The 24,907-nt window shown below is 38.0% G+C and overlaps 1 protein-coding gene across 1 annotated transcript; it reads right to left on the bottom strand.

Moving 5' to 3' along the window:
• Positions 1 to 572: 572 nt before the first annotated feature.
• On the bottom strand, positions 573 to 23,396 carry susd2 (sushi domain containing 2). The gene is given in 16 exon segments (XM_044336067.1): positions 573 to 712; positions 10,108 to 10,193; positions 10,195 to 10,279; positions 10,613 to 10,848; positions 11,907 to 12,153; positions 14,325 to 14,517; positions 17,311 to 17,348; positions 17,351 to 17,377; positions 18,005 to 18,148; positions 20,366 to 20,440; positions 20,443 to 20,564; positions 21,297 to 21,328; positions 21,331 to 21,417; positions 21,419 to 21,665; positions 22,078 to 22,192; positions 23,375 to 23,396. Coding segments are annotated over 16 exon segments (1,896 nt in total).
• Between the last annotated feature and the right edge of the window lie 1,511 nt (positions 23,397 to 24,907).

Below are 24,907 nucleotides of genomic sequence, written 5' to 3' on the forward strand. Positions count from 1 at the left end.
CATTGATATAAGCCCCTGTGTTTACTGTTCACTCTCTACATCCATATTAGAGCCATATTAAGTTATATACTGCAGTAAGTGAGTATTACTGCTAATGTAGTAAGTAGGTGCTGCCCCCACAATACCAGGACCTGTAGTAGTAAATGACATTAGCTGTTATCACCAGTAATTAGGTGTCACCAAATAAGCCTGGACTAAAGTCTTAATGATTAAAGTTTTAACTAATACTAATAATATTACAATGCTTAGTGATTCTGACAACAAGACTGGTGGGTAATATCTGGGCTTGTTGGATACCTACATCAAGATTCTCAGCTTGCAGAAACTTGGAATTCAATAGTTTTAAAGGCCAGCGGGGAAAGTTAAACAATGTTTATAACTTTGGCGGTGACATATTTAGTGATAAAAATTACTTAGGAAATAACATTGTTTGAAATTAAAAGAAAGAAATCAATCTGCTGCAGCATTCAAGCGTAAAATACAACTTAAATAACCTGCTGAAGGAGGTACTGTGTGTCCTAGCATTGATTTAATATGTGCTTTCTTATTTTTCTTGTTTCCTATTATGTGTTTTATTGCATCAGTGGAATAGAGGAATTGATTTTTCTGTGAAGTGAATCTTGTTTCCTGTTGTGTGGGTTGATCATTACTCCCATTGTGATCATTGATGAAAGGGAACCAACAGTGCCAAGTATAAACCCCATATTATCATCTGTGAAAATCACACCAACACAATTAGTCACTGCTATAAGCCATTGATCCTTCCGAATAATCCATCCAACCACCACATCTTTAAACATCTCAATCAATACAAAGTCAAATCGCACCCAGGGGAGCATTGATGTATGAAGTAAAAGCATGAATGAAAACCAGATGAGAAAAGATCTCTCAACAATCCCTTGAGCAAGGCATCCAGTAGAGCTGCTCAGTAACCAGAGGAATGTGGCTATGGCTTCCAGGTAAGGATGGGTTTAACTGTTTGAACATTTAGCGAGGTGTGGCTTAAATATACAATGCATGTTCAGCCAGTTTTATCCAGGTAAATAAAGGATTACGGCACAATAAACCTGCTAGACCAAACGAACAGTTCTGGTGAACAAAGTAGCCATAGTGAAAGTCTATGACTGTTAACCGAAACTGTAGCTGTGAACCACTGTTGGCATTTTGTTAATGCAAATATACAGCTTTGCTAGATGTGATAAATAATGTCACTTGTAGTGTGTGGTGATGTAAGCATTACTTTTTTGTTGTAAACATATTTGATTTAGCCCTTCATATTTCAGTACAGCTTAGCTTTAATAAAACTAGTACTCATGTAAGCATAAGAATCTGTTGCCTTGCAAAATTAGCCTATAGGCTAGTTCATTTGCTAAAAGTACCTTTTTTTGTATACTGAGGGCAAGACAATTTCCTGTCATGATTTAACTGACCAGTAAACACAGATAATCTGGTCCAGTACCTTCTCTTTTCTTGCCTATTTGTTACATATTTTGCCAACATTTACATAAGGCAATTTATCAATGGGCCTTCCACATGAAAAAAATCTAGCAAGTGGACAAAAGTCTAATAACACACAAACAATTACAAAGATATTACTGTTTCAAATTAATTTTGGCATTGAAGTATGGTTGTGCAATATGACATGCAACACTATAAATTTGTCAGTCATCACAGATTTTGTCATACCATTTGTGCCTAAGTTGCCTGATAAGCAGACTGAACCAATTTCTTACATCAATATGAATAAAAAAAAAAGTACATTGGCTTCAAACAAACACATTGAGCATATTGAACACATTGCTGGATGGACTGATACAGCCTCCAATTGCTTGATTTTCCCAGCAGTTGCCTTAACATTGTTTGCATCTGCTTAAGTTATACTGTGATCGAATTAGAACATCAGAAACGTTCTATGGGATGTTGGCAAATTCAGTCAACTGAACCAACCAATCTATTTGTCTATTCATACAGTACATTGAGCCAAGAGTTGTTGTTGTAAGGCAGGCAAGTATATAGACTTCTACCAGGGAGATAATTATCAGAGAGTCATCCTCTAATGCATGAATGCACAAAACTGTGTTAGGTGTGGTACATATCTGTCAGGAAGATGCTGAAGGTGCTGGTCCTTTAATAAAATGTCATCAGCTTTGGAACATCAAACACAAACACACACATGCATGCAATACCACACCAAAATACACACCCACATGTACAAATATTCCCTGAAGTTTCTAAACCAATCAGTTTCGCTACACATGGCCAGGCCTTGGATGCAGCAGCACTAGTATCAAACTGCTGGACGCTGAAGCATCAGTGTGACAAGCTGCCTTGAGTATAATTGTACTGGGAGCATGTGGAGGACTGGCAGTCAGTCTGTGTTAACATTCACCTTTTTTCTGTTTTTTTTCAGCTGGCAAAACCCCAAAACTATCTCATTACTCAACTGAACCCCCCTGCACTGATCAAATAGTAAAGCTCCAGGGAGCAATAGCACTCAGTTTGGACCATTACATTTCCACTGAGAGGGGATTAACACATGACAGATACAATGGGGTTGAACTGAACAGGCTGAAGCTGATGGAGAAAAGAAAAAGATGTTTTCGATACAATTCAAAGACGGTAGTTTATATCACACATGTTTACCATCTATACTTGGTCTCAGAAAGATGAAAGCGATTGTATTTTACATGGTATTCCTACAATGTGATACAAATCCAAACTCAAAAACTTGGAAAATTAAAATCTCTGAGCTCATCATCGTTCAGACTTATTGAAATCACATTTCCAGTGTTTATCTTCCAAAGAAATTGCAAACAGACGATACAAATCAGAAATCCTAGACTGTTTTCATAAGCCTACCACGCCCGTACACCCCTGAGCTACACTCTTATCACATGAAGCATTTCTGAAGATAGAGATGAGTTTTTTTTTTTTTTTTGACAGAGCTGATATCATCTTAAAATAATTCTGTTGATTTTTCTCTCTCTGGTAACAATGTGTGTCTCTGTACCACGCTACTGTTGTCATCTGATATGTGTATCTCATCTTGTCTGACTTAATGTGATGGGTGGAAATATTCTTGGAATTTGAACCATGTGTCAGACGGCAAACTTCAGACATCAAATGTTCCATGTGCAAACTAAACAGGCACACAGTTGCATAAACACACTCAAAGACACAAAGCCAGGTAGTAGCCAACTAAAACAGTTCTTTTCTTTAAACCGGCTCCTTGCTCCTTTATTGTCAAACTCACCTCCATCCACAGTCAGAGATTCATATCCACATACTATTGGAGGAGTTTATGAATATACTCTGTATGCACAGCAGCAGCAGCTAAGATAAGGGTGTCGAAAGCAATTAGACTCAGCTTCAACACCTAACCCTTCTTGCAGTCCAAGACCCTGGGGCCAGGTGTGTGAGTATGGCGGGTATGCAAATGTCTATGTTTTTATCAGACTGTATTTTAGCTTTTATCAGATGAAGTATTTTAATCAAATTATTTGTGTCCTCCCACATTTTTAAGCACATCTTTAAATTTCACACTTCCGTTTGTATTTTTTATTATTTAATATCCATTTCCAATCACTCATTTGCACGAGTCTAGTCAATTATGCTTCTTTGTTTAGCAGATATCAACGCTGTATATCATAGATAGATTATTGTGGTGAGAAATATATATAGATACTGAAAGAAATGAGACCATGGTCAAGATAAATGGCAGCTAGTGTCTGATGTTATTGATGCTGTTTCCTAATATTAACCCAGAATGGTGGACACGGCTTGGTCACCTGTCCTATAATCTTAAGATCGAATTGTTAGGAACTTTAGAAACATCTCAGATCAGTTTGTTCCACAGCAGTCAGATTTTGTGTCGTTTTGTTCATTTTTTGTTTAAACTTTACATTAAAAGTGACACCCCTAAAAGAACATCCCCATAAAAATAAAAATAGACCTCACTTGTTAAGTTATCAGAGTGGAAAAGAAGAACCACGAAGGAGCAGCAGGTGGTCATGGCACAGACAGAGCACAACGCAGCTGCATCCACTGGACATCAGGGCTAAGCTTTTCCACTTAAACCTTTCCAATCAAACCTTGTTTTTCCTCTTAGATAGGGTTTGTTTGTTTTGTTTTCTGTCTGACTGTGCTGTAAACCACAAACCAAGATCAGAGAAAAAAAAAGATCAACTCCACACAATCAAAAATGCAGTGTCAAGGCCAGTATTGGCTGCAAATCTTCCAAGCAACACACTTGTCCAGATTTATACCTCATCACAGCACAGAAACATCCCTTATCAGAGGTGTCATAAGGAAAAGCTTACAGAAAGCTTCCCATTCTTGTGCCATCTTCATCTCAGTATAGCACACTATTATAAAGATTGGGAAAATGGGAGGCAGCAGTGGTGTAGGCGTGTTTTTTGGGTAAATCTGACTTAAGCTTGAGATGGACTTGACATATATACTGTATTTCTATGCATTAATCTCCCATTAAAAAGACAATTAAACTGCACCAACCTCTCTTTAATCAAGAAAGCACACACTCCCAAGTCATCAGTGTGAGAGTAAAAGGCAACTTATAACTAATGTTTAGTGGTCCTTCCCAGAGGCCTTCCCGCCCACTCATTTACAGAAATGGCCACATAAAGACACTAGTGAACAACATGACTGGTTTAAAAGTCTCAAGCTGTCCTTGGTTGGCATTTCAACAACTCCTTCTTCTACACAACCTGTACTATATAATAATAATTAACTATTTATATAGCACCTTTCAAAACACAGTTACAAAGTGCTTTACAATTAAAACAGAACACATTAAAAACAGTAAGAGATTAAAACAGACTTAAAAACCATAAAAAATAAAATCATTATAAAACACAAAGAGAGAAAAATGCACTAAAATGTCATAAAATATAAATGAATTCACCAAAAAGCAAGGATCTCAGGGTGTGGGAAGGGACATAGGGCAATAAGAGATCTGATAAATAACTTGGGGCTAGGCCTCTCTGGGCTTTGTAAGTAATCAATAATATCTTGAAATCAATTGTAAAAGCAACAAGTAACCAGTGTAGGGACGCCAGGATTGGAGCTGGAGGTAGGAAGGAGATTTTTTACTGATGCCAGTGAGCAAGGAATTACAGTAGTCCAATCAACTGGTTATGAAGGCGTGGATGATAGTTTCCATATTTTTGGTAGAAAGAAATGGTCTAATCCTTGAAATGTTTCCAAGATGATGAAAGCAGACTTGAACCATTGATTTAACATGTTTGTCTAAACGGAGGTTTTGATCAAAAATGACACCAAGATTTTCACAATGCTGAGTTATTGAATGGGACAATGAAAGACTGTTTGATATTTGTGTATTTCCACTATCTTGACCTATGATCAATATCTCTGTCTTTGAAATTTTGTGGCATCCACTTGTATCAGTTTAGCAGGTTGACAACGTTCTGTCTGATATTATGTTTCTGTATAAGGTAGCCTAGAGGGAGCATGTAAATGGAAAAAAGGATTGGACCTGGCACCGAGCCTTGGGGCACCCCACAGTGAACACCTGTTGCAGGTAACCTGGAGTCAGCGATACCAATGCAGAAACATCTGTCTTTAAGGTAGGACCTGAACCATTGCAGAGCAGTGCCACCGATACCCATCCAGGTTTAAAGACGGTCCAAAAGGATATCATCATGGTCAATGGTATTGAAGGCTCCGCTTGGGTATTTATGGCCAGCATCAGCTGACAGCAATAAGTCAGTTATGACATTAAGAAGAGCAGTTTCAGTACTATGGTTTTTCTAAAACCACATTGGAATTTCTCAAAGATACTGTTTGTTTTCATTATTAAAAGCCATCAGTTGACCTGCTAGAGCCTTTTCTAAAACCATAGCTAAAAATGGGAGCTTGGAAATAGGCCTAAAATTGTTAAGATCAGAGGACTCGAGAGACGGCTTTTTTAAAGTGGTTGGACATGAGCAGCTTTTAATAATTCAGTAACAGAACCTGTCGACAGAGAGCAGTTTAAAATTTGCAGAATAGAGGGGGTTACTTTTTATAGGATGAATATCTAAGGGACAGGTTCAGGGTTTCATTTTCTTTACCATATCAGTCAGTGTAGATGGAGAAATTGGATGAAATGAGCAGAGGGAAACTGCACAGGGCTTCTGGGGAAGACATGTAACTTATAATTACTGAGAACTTCTGAGTTAAGAGGGAAAGAAATTCGTCGCATTTCTCACGGGGGCATCTAATATCGGGCTCAGGAGAGGATCAATGACACAGCTCACAATGTTGAAAAACATTCTTGGTTTGGACTGATTGTTTTCAATTAGAGAAGCAAAATATGCAGATGTAGAATTTTTATTTTTTTTTTACCTCTGTGTTAAAAGTCTGAAGTTTCAGGTGAGCTGTGAGTTTGGATGATTTCCACTAACGCTCCACCTTGCGGCATTTTTGCTTCAGCACCAGAATATTTTCATTTATCCAGGGCATCAAGAGGCAACCAGATTTTTGGTCTTGAAGGGAACGATTTCATCTAAGATGGAGGAACATGTATTATTAAAAGTATGCAAGCCAGAGAAACTAGTTGGGGATGTTGAAGGCAGTATTGAATTTAGCAGCAGAGGATTAGTTAAAAGATCTAGTTTTGGGGACTGGGATACAGGTAACACAAGACCATGTTAATCATAAAGGCATTAGTGGTCAGAGTTACAGGCATATACACATTCAACATCAGGAATCTGTATACCATAGGATAAGACTATATCATGAGTGTGACCTTTTAAAAGACTCTGTAAGGTTTAATAATTCCAGGCCAGGGGCCCATCAGACTTGGATATTAAAATCTCCATGGATCAGAAACTTATTGAATCTAGGCAGAGTTAAGGACAGAAATGCAGCAAATTCTTTGATAAAACTGTGATCATATCTAAGTGGCCTATATATTATCAAGGCCAGACAAGGAGAATTTCCTTTAATCAGGAAAAGAAGGGCTTCAAAAGTGCTAAACAGCCCCAGATCAATGCTGGAGCATTTGTAGCGATCTTTACCCCAACACCCCTGCCTGTAAGTCTGGGCTTGTTTAAAAAAACAATAACCAGGTGGGATAGCTTCGAGTAGGGGAATATGACCATTTGGTATAAGTCAAGATTCTGTGATCATGAAGAGATCTAGATCATTTGAAAGAATAAAATTGTTACATAAAAAAGATTTGTTTACAAGTGATCTCACATTAAGAAGACCCGACCGCAACTGCTTGGATGGAGTTGACAAAGGAAAGTGAGGAATTGTGATTAAATAGGATATACTGTACCTGTATTTGAAAATAACTGCTGCCGGCCCTTTTGAAGAGTGGTCTGTCTCCTACCACAATTTACTAACCACTTCTGTCTCTTTCTTGGCTCTCGAATGCTCTATCTCGGGGGAATCTGAGAAGAGAACCACAGGCAGAAAATTGAGTGAGGCTTTGTCTTGCAACCCACGTCACTTATTCCTGTGAAAATCGCTCTATCCCTCTCTGGCAGCTGTCACCTTTCCTTTAATCACTTTCTTCTCCTCTGTGCAAGGACCTCTATTAATATTATAATGCCATTAAGGTGGGGTGATCCTGTTATTGGTATGCATCGGATACTCAACCAGGGCTATTGTTTTTCAGAGGACTGTGGCAAGACGCAGCCAAGCAAATAAACTCTATAACCTTATACTTCTCAAGTCCTCCATGGCCCTGTTTGTACTTGATCACAAACATTTCAAACTCCGCCCTCACCTCTCCGACACTCCCGTCTTTCCAGCGCAAGATATTACCATTGATCATTGAAATACACCACACCCCTGTCTAAACTCTAAAGCAGTTAAAAACAACATTGACAAGTATTTTAGCAGGTCATAATCCATCTCAAATAGGTGGGGTTTTTAGTGATGGGAGATATTCATAAAGAGACCCGCTTTTGATGGAAGGCACATACTGTCACCTCTGCTGACAGGCGCCATTCCAACGGTGGCTCATTAAAGTGACTCAGAGAAGAAGACAAACTGGATGCGGTGGCATTTGTTGTTCAGCGGCTTGCCATTGCCATCTTAACTACGACTACAATTCTCTGGCTGTCCAGCCTACACATCATGCTGCAGTGATTCATATAAGGGGAGGAGGAGAGATCTGTCTGGGCATCTCCTGCTAGGTCTGTATTTAGGGTTGTTTACATGGCTAGAGGTCTAACTTGAATAGTGGAGGTAACAGCTCATGCAACACCTGCCATTGAGCACCTCAGGTCATGTTGACAGTTGTTAGCTCTGATTTGTGTAATGAGAGTGTCAGAGTAAGTGTGATCATTGTCACATAGCTAAAAAGGCCAAGCTTAGTGTGTGTGCGTGCGTGTGTGCACAACATGCATGTGTACAGCTGAAGGTCTACCTCACACGGTTTGATTGTTTGCATCTGTGTACATGTACATGCATGTGAATGTGTGTGTGTGTGTGGGTGAGACTTAACATTTATCTCCAGAAAGATGCACATCACTCGCACACTTATAAAGATAGACATGCTCTCTACACTTTCTGTGTGATTTGTCACTGCTGTAATGCCACAGAAATAAGAACAGCAAGAGTTGCTTTTTGTTCAAGATTAGAGGTGTAGAGCAACCTGTATAACGTAATGTGATTGGTTAACTGAAACACTAACAGGACAGCCAGAAAACATGTGACTGTGAGAGGTAAGCAAAATGAAAGATGAAAGAAAAAACAAATCACCTGGCTTACTAGGAAACATTTCTAAACAGTTCTGCGCTGGATTATGAACCCATTATGTCAGCCTAATGAAGGAATTAGGTTCGATTGTGTCCAGCTGTGACCCAGCTGGTTGTTACATGGGTATCCAAATCTGACATATGAAATCTATTCATCCCCGATTACTATCATGAGGAAGTCTCTGTTTGCAACTCTAACAAAGAAAGAATGGAGGACTGGGCTGAAGCCATGGAGGAATTGGAGTAGAGGTGGATCATAAGTCAAACAGATTTGGTTCCCTGCTTGCTCTCACTTCATTTAGATGATAGGTAGATGAAGAAAAACCTTGAAATTCTTGAAATCAAGGGTGTGTTTCTTTCATTTCTCCCCATCTAAGTGATCAAAGATGTAATTTCATGCAGACTTGCTGTCACTGCAATATGGACGAATTATCACTATGTTGTTCATTTTCAAGATTTTCAAAAACATCATGAGACAAAAGGATGTATTAACTTGTTCTGTCACAAACACGAGACACTAGGAATTCCATGGGAAATACTGCCACCTAATGGTAGCCAGCGACTACAATACTCATTCAGAGTTCACTGTTGTGGTGATGAATGAAACCATTAGAGGGGCCCAGGTGGTTCTAATTTACAAACACAAAGCCAAGCCAATCCAGGTTCAGAAGTTTATAGCTTCGTAGCTAATGGTCTGCATGAGTAACCGATAGCTGAGTCTATTGAATCTTAGCTTTCAAAGAGACTGGACAAGAAGAAGAGGATTCCCAAAGTCCCTCTCAGTTTTCCACGAAGTATGCTGCCAATCGTACTGAATATAAAACATGTGAGGAGTTAGTTGGTAATAAGTAAGTAAGTAAGTTTAATTATGTAGAGTGTAGAGAATCACAGCAAGCTGTTTCACAAGTGAATGAACCAAAGAAAAAAATATATACTTCACACGCTGATTAGAATTGGACTACGACCAAGTAAAAATTTAAGAATTTCCATGAATTTGCAAGTGAAATTAAATCAGAAGGGACTGTTTTGAAATCACCCCTTGTTTGTGTTTAAGGGCAGATGCATTTGGACATTTGTTAATATGAAAAATGATTCACAACGTACATGTGTGCTACATACTCGTCTGTCCTCTATATTTGTTTTCCAACAACATGCAAACGCAACGCTTTTTTGTGATGTCAAAGTATTGGTAAATGTACCAAGGAAGGTTTTCCAAGAGTTCCAGGTATTGTCCTTTAAGAGAGAATTTTCTTCATGGGGCAGGATATATTAATAATGGAGATTTTATCATACGTGTTCATTTTATTGGAGCTATTACCTAATATATCATACAGTTTATTGTTTTTTACTCAGCATCTATTTTCTCATTAAGACCAACCTGTTATGCAGTAGGGTTGCTCTCCTGTCCAAGTCCCATCATCCAGACAATTGTGCTCTGTTGAACTGTATAGTATGTAGTTATCAGGAGAAGTTCAGAGTGTTTCCCTCTGGATAATGTGTCCCCTTCTTCTTCCCATTTGTGGGTGTGGGAAGCCAGCCACAAGACACCACTAAGAAACAATAACACATGAATTGTGAAATCTAATGCTTTTTAAAAAAAAACTTTCAGTACTAGTGCTTTTATTTAATTTAGCATCAACACTGTGCTGTATGGTTTTATTACTACAGACACACACAAGCTTTTACTGGTTTTGTATGTTGCTGTTTAAGCATGTCATCATTTATTCAAAGATTTAACGAGGCAACGATAAACATGTAATCGCCCACAAATACAGTTGCCCTTTTACATCAACAGTGATATAATACACACAAATATGTCACCAGGCTTTGGCCTATGAGTATATATGAGTAAGGACAGAGAATCGTCTTGTTTCACATGGTACCTGGCTCCAGAGCTTTCATGATGACCTGGTGATTTTGGAAGGCCCCGAGAGTGGCATTTCCCATTGCGAAACTCCGAGTGGAAAGGGTGTCATATTTACAGAACTTTACTCCTTCTCCAAAGCATGTTTGCAACATGTCTGCCACCAAAGGGTTGCCAAGTCTCACAGCTTGAGAAAAGCCAGGAACAAAAGCAGGGTGGTGGGTTGGTGGGAAATTGTTGGTATCCAAAAGGTACCTGTGGATAAAAATGAAACATTTAATCAGAATAAGAAATTTCAATTTCCTTAGAAAAACTAAATACGGGTTGTCAGACTGACCCTTGCCCTAAACTAACTAAATCAAACGCCAGTGGTGGAAGGTGTGATAATCATGTGAGAGAAACATCCTGAATTTCATTACAGCATTTACATTACAAATATAAGCACAGCACATGTAGATAAACATTAAAAATATGAATAAAGTGGGCCAACTCCTGACTGACTACCAGGTACCACAAGTTGCTATAGGAACAAATCAGACATGGCCAACAACATTTGGGAATTATAGCCACAGCATCATATGTTTGACCATTCAGACTGTTTGGCTTACAACGTGGAATGAAAAATAAAAGACTGACAAGGCAGGTTTTAATTTGAAGATAAAAACATAACTCTCAGAGATCAATGTAGGACACACACACACCATCCCATCATGGTTTTCTTTTGGTGGAGTCATGACTTTGATGCATACACATATGTCACCCTTTCAGCACCAATAAATTTATTAGCTCCCACAATCTTAAAGTGAGTGTTTGCTGCAGTAACAGTAAAGCAAATGATTTCAGTCAAAAGGTCAAGTGCACGAAAAGTCTCTCAGTTTTGAGGGATCTGTTCTGTAATTACAGCTGAGATGTTATTATCATGTATGTATGTGGTTGTGGCCTCAACTGTGTTCCAGAGATGTGGTTTCACTTGCACTGTATGGTCACAGCCTATGATATCTCTCTGTAATCTATTAAAGCTGCACTAACTCTAAACATGTGCCTTGTTTTCTTCCTGCGCACTCTTAAAACATTTGTCAAAGCTTTTGGAAGATGTGGCTAAAATATGGTAGAAGTTTACACAGTCAAAGTGATGGGTAAATATTATTGCATTATCTCATGTCTGCTCTTACCCCTCTAAACATACAACATGGCTCTCCAAACAAAATTTAAAAAGTTTTTTTATATTTTTAAAAAGAGAACTAATTGTGTTCAGCACTGGTCAATTTGATTGATTGATTGTTTGCAGTTTCACTAACACAAATATTTCACACTCACAGCTAGCTCCAAAGGTGAAAATTTCCACTGTGGTGCCGTCTGCTGAGGAGATTACCTCTCTCAGTTGGGTTGACAGGTCATTTGAAGGGTGAGAGGGTGAGAGACCATGGATGTGGTTAATAAACTCTGGTGGCAGCAGGACAGTCACTGCCAGGGTTCCCTCTTGCACACAAACCTCCACACCAACACCAGAGTAAAACATTACTGTCATACTCTGAAGACTGGGGGCAAACACAAATGCCCCTAGAAAAGAGAGATTTTGTTTGTATCTTTAATACCTCATTCTTTCAGTGAATTTTCACAATAACTTCACAATAAATAAATAAAATGTCAATGCAATTAAAGCTGCTCAAGGCAGGATTTACATGTTAAAAATACACCTGTTTTATCAGCCTAAATAATAAACTGAGGTTGCAACAGAAAGCATTACTCTTTTCTGCTGTGGATTGTGTAGACTAATACATCCATTAATTTAGAACACTGAAATTGTTCAAACATCAAGCATCATCAAGGAAAAATACCATCTTGTTTGCCTGATCTTGAAGGATTGCATTTGTCACACAGTTGATTAAAGAGAAAGAGACCATTCTGCTGTGGTTGAGTTACAATGACTTTGAACTAGTGAGGGACTGCTGACAGAATAATGAAGCTCTGTCATGAAAAGCTGTCAATTCATAAGCTGTCTTGTCTGAATCAGAAACAGGCTGGTAATATTAAGCTTGAGAGAAAATCAGCAAAGGTATGGGAAAATGCTTTCAACAAGCTTTGAGCTCAATCCTGCCTTGCATTGTTTTCTAGGTCTTGCTAAATACTGTCTTTAAAGCCTGGGTTGCACACTATACACTAGAAGCCACCCTTTCATGTCTCAAAATCTTAGCTGTTCATGCTCAATATCTACAATAATGCAAATAGGCGATTCAGCTAAATAAAAGCTGTCAAGGCAGAGGGGAACCATGAGGCTGCCGTTCTTAAGGAGGGCAGTTTGCCGCTTGAACAGAAATTGAGCATGATCAAACTTTGCCTCTTTTAGTGCAGGGACATTAAGGGTTTAAAAAGGTCTGAAAATAAGGTTGAGGCCAGATCAAGCTGTTCTTTAAATGTGATCAACAAAATCTTAAAGCCATTTGTAAAACTGACTGGTATTCTGTGTTGGGATGCTTAATTTGCAGTGATGTAGTAGTCTCTACATTTGGAACCAGTTAAAACTCTAGTGCAGTATTTTGCACAAGCTTTAGGCAAGAGAGTGATTTTCAGTTTTTGACATGCAATACAGTGATTGAATTATGTGGAATATAGGCTACAATTTAAAATAAAAAAAAAAAAAAATACACATTATATGTAAAATATTGTGATTAAATCCCTATCATCAATACAGTGAAAATTCTCAAAATTACTGATCATCTAGCCTATCAGTAGAAACTGAAATCTTGGTGCAGATGGCCAAAATTAGTTTAACATAATTATTTATAGATTTCTTTATTGTGAATATATAATTTATTTACATAGCAGTCAAAGTATGTATATCCGTGCTTCACTGATGAACAGGGTTGGAAAAAAGTAGACTTGAAGCTTAAACAAACAGAGCAGCAGAAAAGCAGGTTTATCTCCCGTGCAGCATACGCACTAGGGCTGTCACTTTTTCCCTTATAAAGTTTGAATGAATTCACAGTGCTATGGAATTCGTTCAAATTATATAGAACATTAACATTATGTAATTTATAGGGAAAAAATATGAAGTTAGGCGAGGTTGTGTAGCTGCTGGTGCTCTGATTCTTTAGCCTCGCTTGGGTGAGAAGCTAACAGGTGACTCCATTTGTTGTTGTGGTAACGTTACTGTAAAGTAGTTGCTTCATACAAAGTCGGCAAACAGCCCTATCTTTATCAATAATTTTGCCACTGATAGAGTAAAATCGCTTCTGAGGTGCGTTAGTGTTGACATGATCCGAGTTTCCTCCAGTTTTCATCACGCTCTCTCTACCTAGCCCTATGTCATGCAATAGTTCCAGTGTGACAGTGCGGTTTAGCTACTGATCTATATAATGAGTGAGCTAGTGCACACATCTGGTAAACAATAGTAGGCCTGGGTCTTGCAGTGTAGCACCCAGAAGCAGTTCCTTACGCCTGGGACACACTGGATGTGTGAGCAGCGCGTGTGCGTCGCGGAACCTCTTGCCTTTCATTTTGGCACCCATGTTAACAGGTTAGAGGCTGCTGCGTCGCGTCATCTAGAGATTCAAGGTCTTGCCTATTTTCTCTGCGTGACGCATGCAGTTCTCAGCAGAAATAGACAGGGAAAACGAGAAAGATAGGGCTGCCATTGGCAGAGGCACCGCAGCAGACACGCGTCCTGTGTGGCCGCTGCAAGCGTGAGAGACGCAGCAGTTCAGCGACGCACACGCACTGTTGAGGTTCACGCATCCAGTGTGTCCCAGGCATTAAACTCCACTTGGCTTTCCCCTGGCTGAAAACGCCCTCCTGCAGGGTGGTGAGGCTGGGTATGACCATGGGGATGCTGAGACCCGGAACCTTCCAATAACCATGCAGGCCATATGTGAAGGCTGTGCCTATGAAAACCATGCCAGCGATGCAAAACAACTCAGGAAGAGGCTGGGGGATGCAAAGTTCAAATAATTATCATGATTAAAATACTTAATCAATAAATTTGTGACACATTGATATACTAACATTACATTAAAACATACATATTTTGAGGTGTTCTATTATTTTCCAAGTGTATTACAACTGTATTTCTAACTCTAACCCCAACTACAGATTGTTTCAGCTTCTGCCATCTGGTAAACGGTCCCGAAGCCTCAAAGCCCGGACCAGCAGGCTCCGAGACAGTTTTTTCCACCAGACAACCAGGCTTATGAAAAATGAACATTAATTGCCTGTCTGCACATTACACACACACACACACACTCTTACACAGCACTTTACACACACTACACTCATTTCAGTACCACACTGTAAATCTTACTGCATTGTGTTTCTTTTTTAAATGCTATATTGCTGTTACTGTGCTGCTATATTGCTATTTGATTGTTATTATTGCTAGTTGTTGCTGCTGCAAAGTCGAGGAACACACACACCAACACTAACTTAGTTGGTAGACAGCAGGTTACTGGTAAGGTATTTACTAGCAGTAAATTGGAGCAGCTGGGCGGTCTGATGTTTCTTTAATAAATAATACTAGTAACTTATCAAGCTAACTGGCTAAACTTATTAACACTAACATACTAGCTGTCACTTAAAGTGTTTCTCAGGTCACAACTTGCCACAGCCTTTTATTTAATGTTTGCAGGACCGAATACGAGCTTAAACATGTAACTCGTCAACTGACAAATGTGACTTATTTAACGTTACTATGACTGATGTGAGATTCTGATTCAAGGATAACCTTAATAGCTTCATTAGGACTGGCTTAACGTTATGTTATCTGAAGCCACACAGACTTAATGTTTCTTAATGCACACAAAAAGCAAATGCTATTGTTAGCCCTGCTGACTCCACATATATTTTAAAATTATGACACTTATGCAACATCAACGCTTTAGTTTTGTCAAGTTGTAGTTAGTGTTGAATGCTGCTATCTTACTTTCCCTTTCTGCTGCCCTTGGTGTTAGCTCAACTCATGACAAGTTCAGTTTATATCTCTCTTTATACAAAACTTCATATTATGGAGAAAATCAAAATGATTACCTTACCTTTACTGAAAGCTGAATGTGAATCATCATCTTCAAATCAATAGTCTTGGGAAATGACTTGCGTTACTTTATCCAAAGAAATTTTCTCTCTGTACTCTCTGCACTTCAGACAGAGATCAACAAAGTGCGCGTATATTCAAACAATTGAATATTGCGCACTCAATAATATCATTGGTCGAGATCATCTCCCCACAGCCCAATTCATCCAATGATTGTATTACATTCATTTGAATCTGCTCACACTTTCTTGATCTGTCTGAAGCACAGAGGCTATAGAGACATTTTCTATGTTTACAATGATGTTTTTTCAACTATTTTAAAGTCTTACATCCCTTCACCCCCATATTACCCATATTATCAAAGCTCAAACCTTGCTTGAACTGTTCAGTCCTAGCATCAAATCCCAGTCCTTCACACATCTCTCATCTACTGCTAAAAAAAAAAATTGTAAACCATTGTAAAGCTTTACTCATATTGAGGTCCCTCTTTATTCACCTTACATTATCTCTGCTTTTTGCTCTTTGTTCCCTTTGACCTGTAGAAATGGTCTAAACAAAAATAACAAATGAAGTCGTCAGCACTCACAAATAAGTGTATATCACTTTCTTAATGATGCACAGCAGCAAAAAACAGACAGGTTTCAGCCCTAGGCTTTCCTCAGCGTTAGGATGGAACACAGGATACAACAAACATGCATTTTATGACCATTTGGTTTTGATATGTAGCCCCAACACCAATACGTTGTGCATCAAGACGTAAATACAATAGCTCTCTTTAGCCTCAAATACCCTATAAGTGGCAGGTTCTGAAGAATGATGGCAATGTACACACAATATATAAAAAATATCCCTCTGAAGAAGAGTGACAGACGGATATATTGGATAGTTGCTTGTAATTACTGTCAAATACTATTTATATACCGTAAATCTCATTCAATCACATTAATTGGAAAAGTCTGTAGGTATACTGGATAGTTGCTTGTAATTACTTTCAAATAATATTTCAATAATGTTTATGTTTATATAAAGTAATGATTATTGAAATTATGTTTTTGTATGCCATTTTCACATGATCCTATTTTTGTACAGTATAAATCCAGTATTTACCAGGAATTTACTGTAAATAGATGAGATAATCACATACAATTAAAGCCTAAAGCTGTCAAGATACCTTTAATGGGTGTTAAAGGAGGGTAATTTGAATATAATTTTACGTATTTTTTTTTGTGTTTTACATCCAGAAATCTGTGCTTTGATTGGGCGGCCTTAAGGATAAACTGGATAATTCTATGAATTTACAAAAGAATACTGTATAAAACAAGCCTTTATTTAAATTAGGTAATTTTAAGGTATTTCCTCAATGTTTTTCATTTTTTGTGCAGATTTATACATTTGTTTAACATTCTAGCAATATTATATAATGAAGGCTCGAGGGGGCATGCCCGGGGATCCCTGCACAGGGGCCTCAGCGGGGCCCCTCGAGAGCCTGTAGAGAGGGTGTCTGCCCCCCCGGACTGAATCTGGAAGATGGTTCCACAGGAGAGGAGCCTGATAGCTGAAGGCTCTGCCTCCCATTCTATTTTTAAAGACTGTGGGAACCACCAGTAAGCCTGCATTCTGGGAGCACAGCATTCTAGTGGGATAATACGGTACTATGAGCTCTTCAACTGAAGGTGGCCTTCCTCTAGGCGCACCTCAATGACATCAGAGGCCTTCTCCTTTATAGCCACATTGACAGTCTTGTGGCTTTGGCCAAGATACCTTAGTGGTAAAAACAAACACTACTGTAAATTAACAATGGATTAAGTTTTCTGAAATCAAGTCTCTGCAATATCAAACAATCCAGATGTTTCACTATATTGATCTAATGAGGAGAATATTAATGACATCTGGCCATCACAGTCACTTGGCCCATGGCTGTTGTGTAATGGCTTGGAGGACCACTAACCACTAACCACTGAAGCTAACATCTGTTCTTCTTCACCACATATGACCCCAAGAGATATTAAGCGAAAACAAGAGGGAACTAAGGGAACTCATTTTACGGCACTAACTTGTTTCACTCACATTAGGCCCTGACATCATTTGCTCTCAGAACTGTGTAAAAAATAATGGGGAGTCATAAATGTGCTTCTAAAAAGCAGAGTTCAAGCAAATGAAGACAAACAAAATTCAGGAATGAACAAGGTCAATATGTCTGAGCAAACTCTAGAAGCAGGCAAACAATTTTGTGGCTGATAAAAAAAAAACCCAAATCAAAACATAAAATGGGTCCTTCTGAAGACTCGTTTCATCTAAACAAATCTTTTGCTAAAAGCAAGAATTACAGTAGTGCTGTGGATGAAAGAGGAGACACAGACAGGGCATTCACATCAGATGTGGACTCACCCTTCTTAAGTTTCACTTGCTCTGTTCTGGCCTGAACACTCAGCTCTCTGTCTGGCAAAGACACAAGGTTGTACTCTCCCCTGCCATTGAATGTCTAGCTGAGGCCGTCAAATGTTATGAAATGTGGATCCCTGAGAACAACACCTGAGGCACTGAGAAACAAAGTATTGATGCATGTATGTCAAATTCACATTTTAGCACAAACATATTTATTTCGATCAGAACACTGCAGATCTCACATTCATCACAAACTAATCTAAGCATATTGCCTCTATAGTCTCAGGAGAGCTGGTAGTAGAATGATCTAATATATTCTCACATCTTAACTCTCAGCTGCAGTCTGTAAAGCATTTATTTCTCCTGCAAACTGATCTGGTATTACACAGTATGTGTGTGGTGCCTCACAGAGGCACCTAAATACAGATTAACCAACACACACACTGGCCCTACTTCTTGCAGTATGTGACATACTTCTTCCAGTCTCACTTCTACCACAAATTCAGCCACTGAAACCAGAATCAAGACTATACAATCACCTATATATAGATATGTTTGATGTTAATAAATGCATGATATTCTTATCTTGTCCAAAATCATTATGGCATACATTATTATCTCAGTTATGACAGCCCAAAATATAACTAAACATGCATGTTTAATACTTAACCAACAAATGTGGACCACAATTCATCAATTTTTAATATCCGTTTTACTGTAAGCCATAAGAAATGTATACATTTTCATACCTTCTTCCACAGAGGAGAAAAATGTTCTATTTGTTTCAATTTCAGATGTTAATACTGATTAAAATCATAATAATGAATAATAATACACCACAAGTCATAAGGATAAAGGTAGCTGAGTTACTAGTGAACAAGAAAGTTGACATCAGATTAAAAATTACAAACAAACGCTAAAAACTCGGGACAAAAAGCCAATGCATTTCCATCACTGTAGGGTACTGGGGACATACAATTTACTGAGCTTTGACAATTTTATATTATTCTCACATTTGTGCCCAGTTTATAAAATTTTAAATGGTTTGGCCCCTCCCCCACTATGTGACTTTGTGTACACTCACTCAGTAAGTTCTATTAGATCCTCCAGAATATCCTCTATACAAGATTGTACCATAACATTTCGTCGCACTGCATTTGGGCAGTCAGCTTTCTGTGTGAAAACCACCACTCAGTGGAATGCCCTACCTGATTATATGAAGAACTGTAGTTCTATCAATACATTCAAGGCCAAATTAAAAAATCAACTAAAGACGAATCAGCTGTGTGACCACTGAGCCTAGTTTACATTATTAATTTTTAATTGACATTGTGAGTGTATTTGATGTGTTGTTGTGTGTAGCTTGTATTTTGTATAGGGTGTTTTTTGTGGTTTTTTTTTTTTTTTTTTTGCTTTGTACTGTTTGTTGTTATGCTGTTGTATGTTTTGATTATAATGGACTATGGATGAAAATTAGCTTCAAGCTAACTCCGGTGCAGTGCATCACTTATGCTTAATACTGCAAACTGTCCTGTTCAATAAATCAAATCAAAATAAGATGGTTGATAATAGTGAGTCCGGTATTATCACTGTGTGTGGTACTGTGCTTGATTAATAGTTTTTAATAGTAAATCCTGACAGTCTTCATTTCCATATGGTTAGAAAGATGTGAATTGATGATGAAGATGAATTCCCATTTTTGGGATTTAAAACTGAATCACTGCAGTGCTTTTGTTAATTTCCTAAAACTAACCGACCATTGTGACTTATCACAATGTGGCTGTTATCCATGGAAATGTCTTCAGTGTAAGTTGTGTCAATTCAGAGTTTTCTTGCACCATACAGATTTGACCTCACAAACATAACAGTTCTGTCTCTGATTAATCTAACTATGACTATCTTTGATAAGAATAGGCACATGGTTATTGCTCTTGCAGATTTCAACGTCCTTGTATGTTATCCAAGCGCTGCTTTAGCATTAGTCTCATTCATATTGAACTTTGGTCTCAAATGACCAATCTAGGGACAAATTATCTATTTGCTTTGACCATCTTTTATATTATATTTATCTAACAAAGTCATCTAAATGTTAAGTTATTGTTTCATTTTATCTAACAGAGAAGATCACTTACAATATTTGCCAGTATGGTCTTAGTTTAACAAGTTGAAGAAAATCTACTTCAAACAGTCAAACATCAACCAATTACTTGTAAGACAGTGCTATAATTTTGCTAAAATCCAAGGCAATGGAGCTGTTTTATATGTTCATATTGCTCCAACTACTACTACGACTACTACATTTGGTGAAAAATCAAAATAATAAACACCAGAATATACAATAATACCAGATTCATTGAAGGACACTCACATGGAATCTGCCTGTGCCTGCTTGGGCCTGTGCCGGAGCACAAGGACAGTCAATGAGCTCATCCAGAAATTGGGCAGCTTCTTCTCCAGAACATCCTATTGCAGACATTTGTTCTTGGCCCAAGCTGCAGAGTCCTTTCTGAAGGTCTGCTGTGGGTGCCAGGCTAAGACATGACCTCTACTCCCTTGTATATTCCTGCATACACACAATAACCATTAAAAGTTAAAATATAAAAAGAAACCTAAAAAGTTCAGATGTGTCAGCAAATTGTTTAAAAAAAAGAAAGAAAGATGCCCATCACAATTTCCCAGAGCCCAAGGTGACATCTTGAAGTAACTTCTTTTGCCTGACCAACAGTACAAAAGCTAAAAATATTAAGTTTGCATATATGTAAAACAGAGAGAAGCAGCAAATCCTCATATTTGAGAACCTTGGACCCAGCTAATGTTTGGCATTTTTGCTTGACTAATTTAAACACTTAATATATTATCCAAAATGACGCTTAATTTTGTAATAACCTTCTTAACGCAGGGTGAGGCAGGTTGGATTTTAGGGTTTAAAGCCAGGTGCATGTGAAGATCTGATGATGAATCCAGATTACCTCAGTGGACAATGACTTGCTGATACCTGATAAATAGCCTGCCGCTGCAAATATTATACTTGCTATTTTTACCTTTTTTTCTGAGCCAATTCATAACAACTGTAGAAACAGCATTTTAACAATGAATGTGCAGTTCTGTCAAATATAGGCAGAAAAAAACAGTGAGTGGTACAAGGCTCAAAAACCTGTATTGGTGCACCACCAGAATATATGTGTAATTTACTGATTTGCATATACAGTACATATATTTCCTTTGGATGTGTTATGCTGTAACTTTTCATTAAAACTGAGATGTTTCTGCAATACTTGATAAGTACCGTGGATACTTTGCTCCATCTGACTTAGAACTGGCAGTGATGCATACTGTATATTTCCCAACTCCCCGTCAGATTATTCCTCTGAAGGCTCAGGGATGAAGATGAATGAATCAGTGTTGGGCATATTCCTGCAGAGAGAGAGAGTACAGATAGCTCAGCTCAACCTGCGGGGAGGATGATAGGTTTGTCCCTGCCTCCGTGCTCCTGCTGAACTCTCTGTAACCTCACAGCTCTATGTTGACCTTCTCTCCTCCAGTCAAAGAACTGTCCCACATCATCTTAAGCTGTCCTGCCATGTTCAGTGTGCTGCAATAATGCCACTGAGTTGCATTCACCAGTGTAACTTCAAAAGCAGGGTCTGCTTCACTGGGATGGACTAACACAGTGGAAAAACAACAAATGTTAAGGGGACACACAAGTAACCAGTATTGGTGTAACCAGAGTTTCGTTAATCCTTATATAACTCTTAATCAAATAGTTACATTAATAGTTATGCTGGTGAGCACTAATCATTTTTGCTAAATGTGTCTGTTATTTAATCTCTTCACACTGGCACCCACTTGATATTTTCTGGATGTTATGATCAGATATTAAAAATGTCATTTTAAGAGCCATAACTGAAATACTGAATTCACAGTGTGTATTCTTTAAATAACATTTTTAATAATTTCTGATGACTAATCCTAAATCTGTAATGTATAATGAATTCTAAATCAAACAGTTCAGATGACAGGTTCAGGTAGTTCTATATTCAGAGGTGGGAAATATTTAATAGTTGAGCAACATCCGTGACAAGTATTCTGCAGATCTGTCAAAATAAATGCCGTCTGTTGACATATCAGATGGTATCCAACCCGTGTCATACGGTAAAGGAGATCTACAGTAGCCGTGGCCCTCCACATCCTCTCATTCAAACACCTTTAAAACTGACACAGAAACAAACTTTTTACTTTTAATTTTTACCTATCAGTTTTAACTTATTTCGACGAGGTAGAGTATGAAAAGACCAATTGTTCTTAATTTCCTTTCTCTTCTGTAAAGACTCTTGATATTTTATGGTCAGCAGGATAACAGTTTTAAGTGCTTTCATGTAACACGGCATAAGGACACTCTCCGATGATAAGATACAAGTCTGTCTAAGGTTGTAATTCACAACTTCAAATTGGAGTACCAACATTGAAACATATGAGATAATAGTATTGGAAATCAGGGCTAAAATACTGTAATGAAATATCAGAGAATGCAATATATCATTTCGAAGGCTGCTTTTTTTTCTTTATTAAGTGGCAGAAACGAGTAAGCTTGCATAAGCAACATAATGACTCTAATCAAGTTGCACCGTTTCAAAATTTACTTATTTTGTGAAGCTTTGTTTAATGTAACAAAGTTTGCAAAGGTTCTGGAAAAGAATAAACTCATTTTTGTTTTTGTAAAGATTTTGTTTTTTGTAATACTTTGTATGATTTTTTTAAAAATCACCCTATGTAAAAATTTATGCTATAGATTCTACAAAACTTCTGTGTATGTACTTGATTAGGTTATTGCATGTTTTGCAGTAAACAGTCAAAACAAATGCATTTAGTCAGGAAAGAATCACAACATGCATACTGTGCTTGTGCAACCTGACACAATCCAATACAACAGCTCTGCCATAAATTCTACTTTTACAAAGCTTATACATTTTCAGTTTTTGTTGACATTGTCTAATGCCTAATGCTCTCAAAATCCTTGCATCTGAAATGAAATAACTGCAGTGAATTCTATTTAAGTTACAACTTATACTTGAATTCCACATGGCATTGATTTTTTTGTATCCAGTTGTAATACAGATTGCAACATTAAGAATTAAAGATAAAAACAGGAATGGCTGGCAACACATCTGAGCAGCTATTTGAATGTTAGCAGCTGCTCATATTCATCTTCATTCTCTAAAATACCTCTGAAAGAAACTTACCAGCTGTTTTAGATGAGCAAATAAGAAAAATTCCACAGAGAAAAAATAGTCTCTCTCAAGTGTGCTCTCATGTTTGTCTTAGAGAACAAAATAGCAGTGCGTGAACACACATGCCTGTATTACATTATCCTACCTTGGCTGAAAAACACTGGCATTGAGTTGTGCAGTGTATCAAAGGTCATTTAAATAACAAACAAAGCTAACTACAAACAGGTGACAAATTAAAGGAAAAAACTGAATAAATGAGTGGAGAAACAAAACAAATGCAGATGTTTCCACACAGATGCGCTGCATGATACAATTAAGCAATTAACATCCAATCGTGCTCTGTGGCATATATAAAAATGCTGAGCGGGCCCAGTTGATTCTGATTTTGCATCAAGATGGCATGAGGTAAAGATCTAAGTGACTTTGAAAGAGGGTTCATTGTTGGGCATGGTTGGCAGGAGCTTCAGTCAAAAAGACTGCTCAACTGGCTGGCGTTTGAATAGGAATAGTGACTAAAGTGGCATCTGCATTAAGATCTATGGGGAAGACATCAGTAAATAGGTTTGGAAATTGTGGTCGACAGCACACATTTCATGACCGTGATGCTTGTGTATTAGTGTGATATGTAAGGAAAAACAGAAGCGCGACTCTTCCTCAGGTGACTGAGAATGTCAATTCAACAGTCTGTCAACAATTACATAGAGAGGGATGTTATAGTAGAGTGGCATAAACCCCTCATTACAGAGATTAATTCACATTTGAGAATTCAGTGGTGCAAAAACCATAAGCACCGGTCGACATAGATGTAGAGGCCTGAATGCTTGACCCCTACAGTGCGGGGATCTGGTGGCTCTGGTATGCTGTGGGGGGCATTCTGCTGGCATGGTTTAAGTCCACTTGTCCCCTTAAAGGGAAGAGTCACTGCAAAGCAATACAAAGTTGTTCTGAGTGATCACCTTTATCCTATGATGAAACATTTCTATCCTGATGGGGGTGGTCTCTTCCAGAATGACAATGCCCCCATCCATAAGGCACGAGGGGTCACTGGATGATTTGATGAATATGACACTGATGTGAATCATATGCTATGGCCTTCACAGTCACTGGATCTCAACTCAGTTGAACACCTATGGGAGATTTTAAATGGAACAAAACAAAAACAAAAGCAAATAATAAATACCTAAATATAAATTAAATTAATCAATATATAACCTAAGTAGTTCAGAGAGTCTTAAGGCACTTCTATTTTCCTCTTTTTTTACGGATTGAAAGAAAAGTCATTTGTAAATGCGACAAAACTTCTACATTTGCAACAAAAATCTACATTTGTGTATGTAAAATTTACCCATAATCAAGATATTATTCCACATCCACATCTCCCTGTTGTGATCAATTCCTCATCAGACAATCTTTCAGTGTACACAGTTGAATTACTTGGAATATTGTTAGCATTACAATAGGTGGAAGAAAATAACCAACCTAGTGTCATAATCTCTTCTGATAGCTTATCAGCGCTTTCAAGCATCAAGTCTGGAAAGTCATGCAGGCAGGATATTGTGTTTGAAATCTTTCATGTGCTACTCAGGTTACATTATAGGGGATTGGAGGTCTCCTTCCTTTGAGTTCCTGCTCATGTAGGAGTGAAAGGAAGTGAGACGGTAGACACATAGACTAAACA

This window comes from Thunnus albacares, chromosome 2 (genome assembly GCF_914725855.1).
Source record: "Thunnus albacares chromosome 2, fThuAlb1.1, whole genome shotgun sequence".
NCBI classification, from domain to species: domain Eukaryota; kingdom Metazoa; phylum Chordata; class Actinopteri; order Scombriformes; family Scombridae; genus Thunnus; species Thunnus albacares.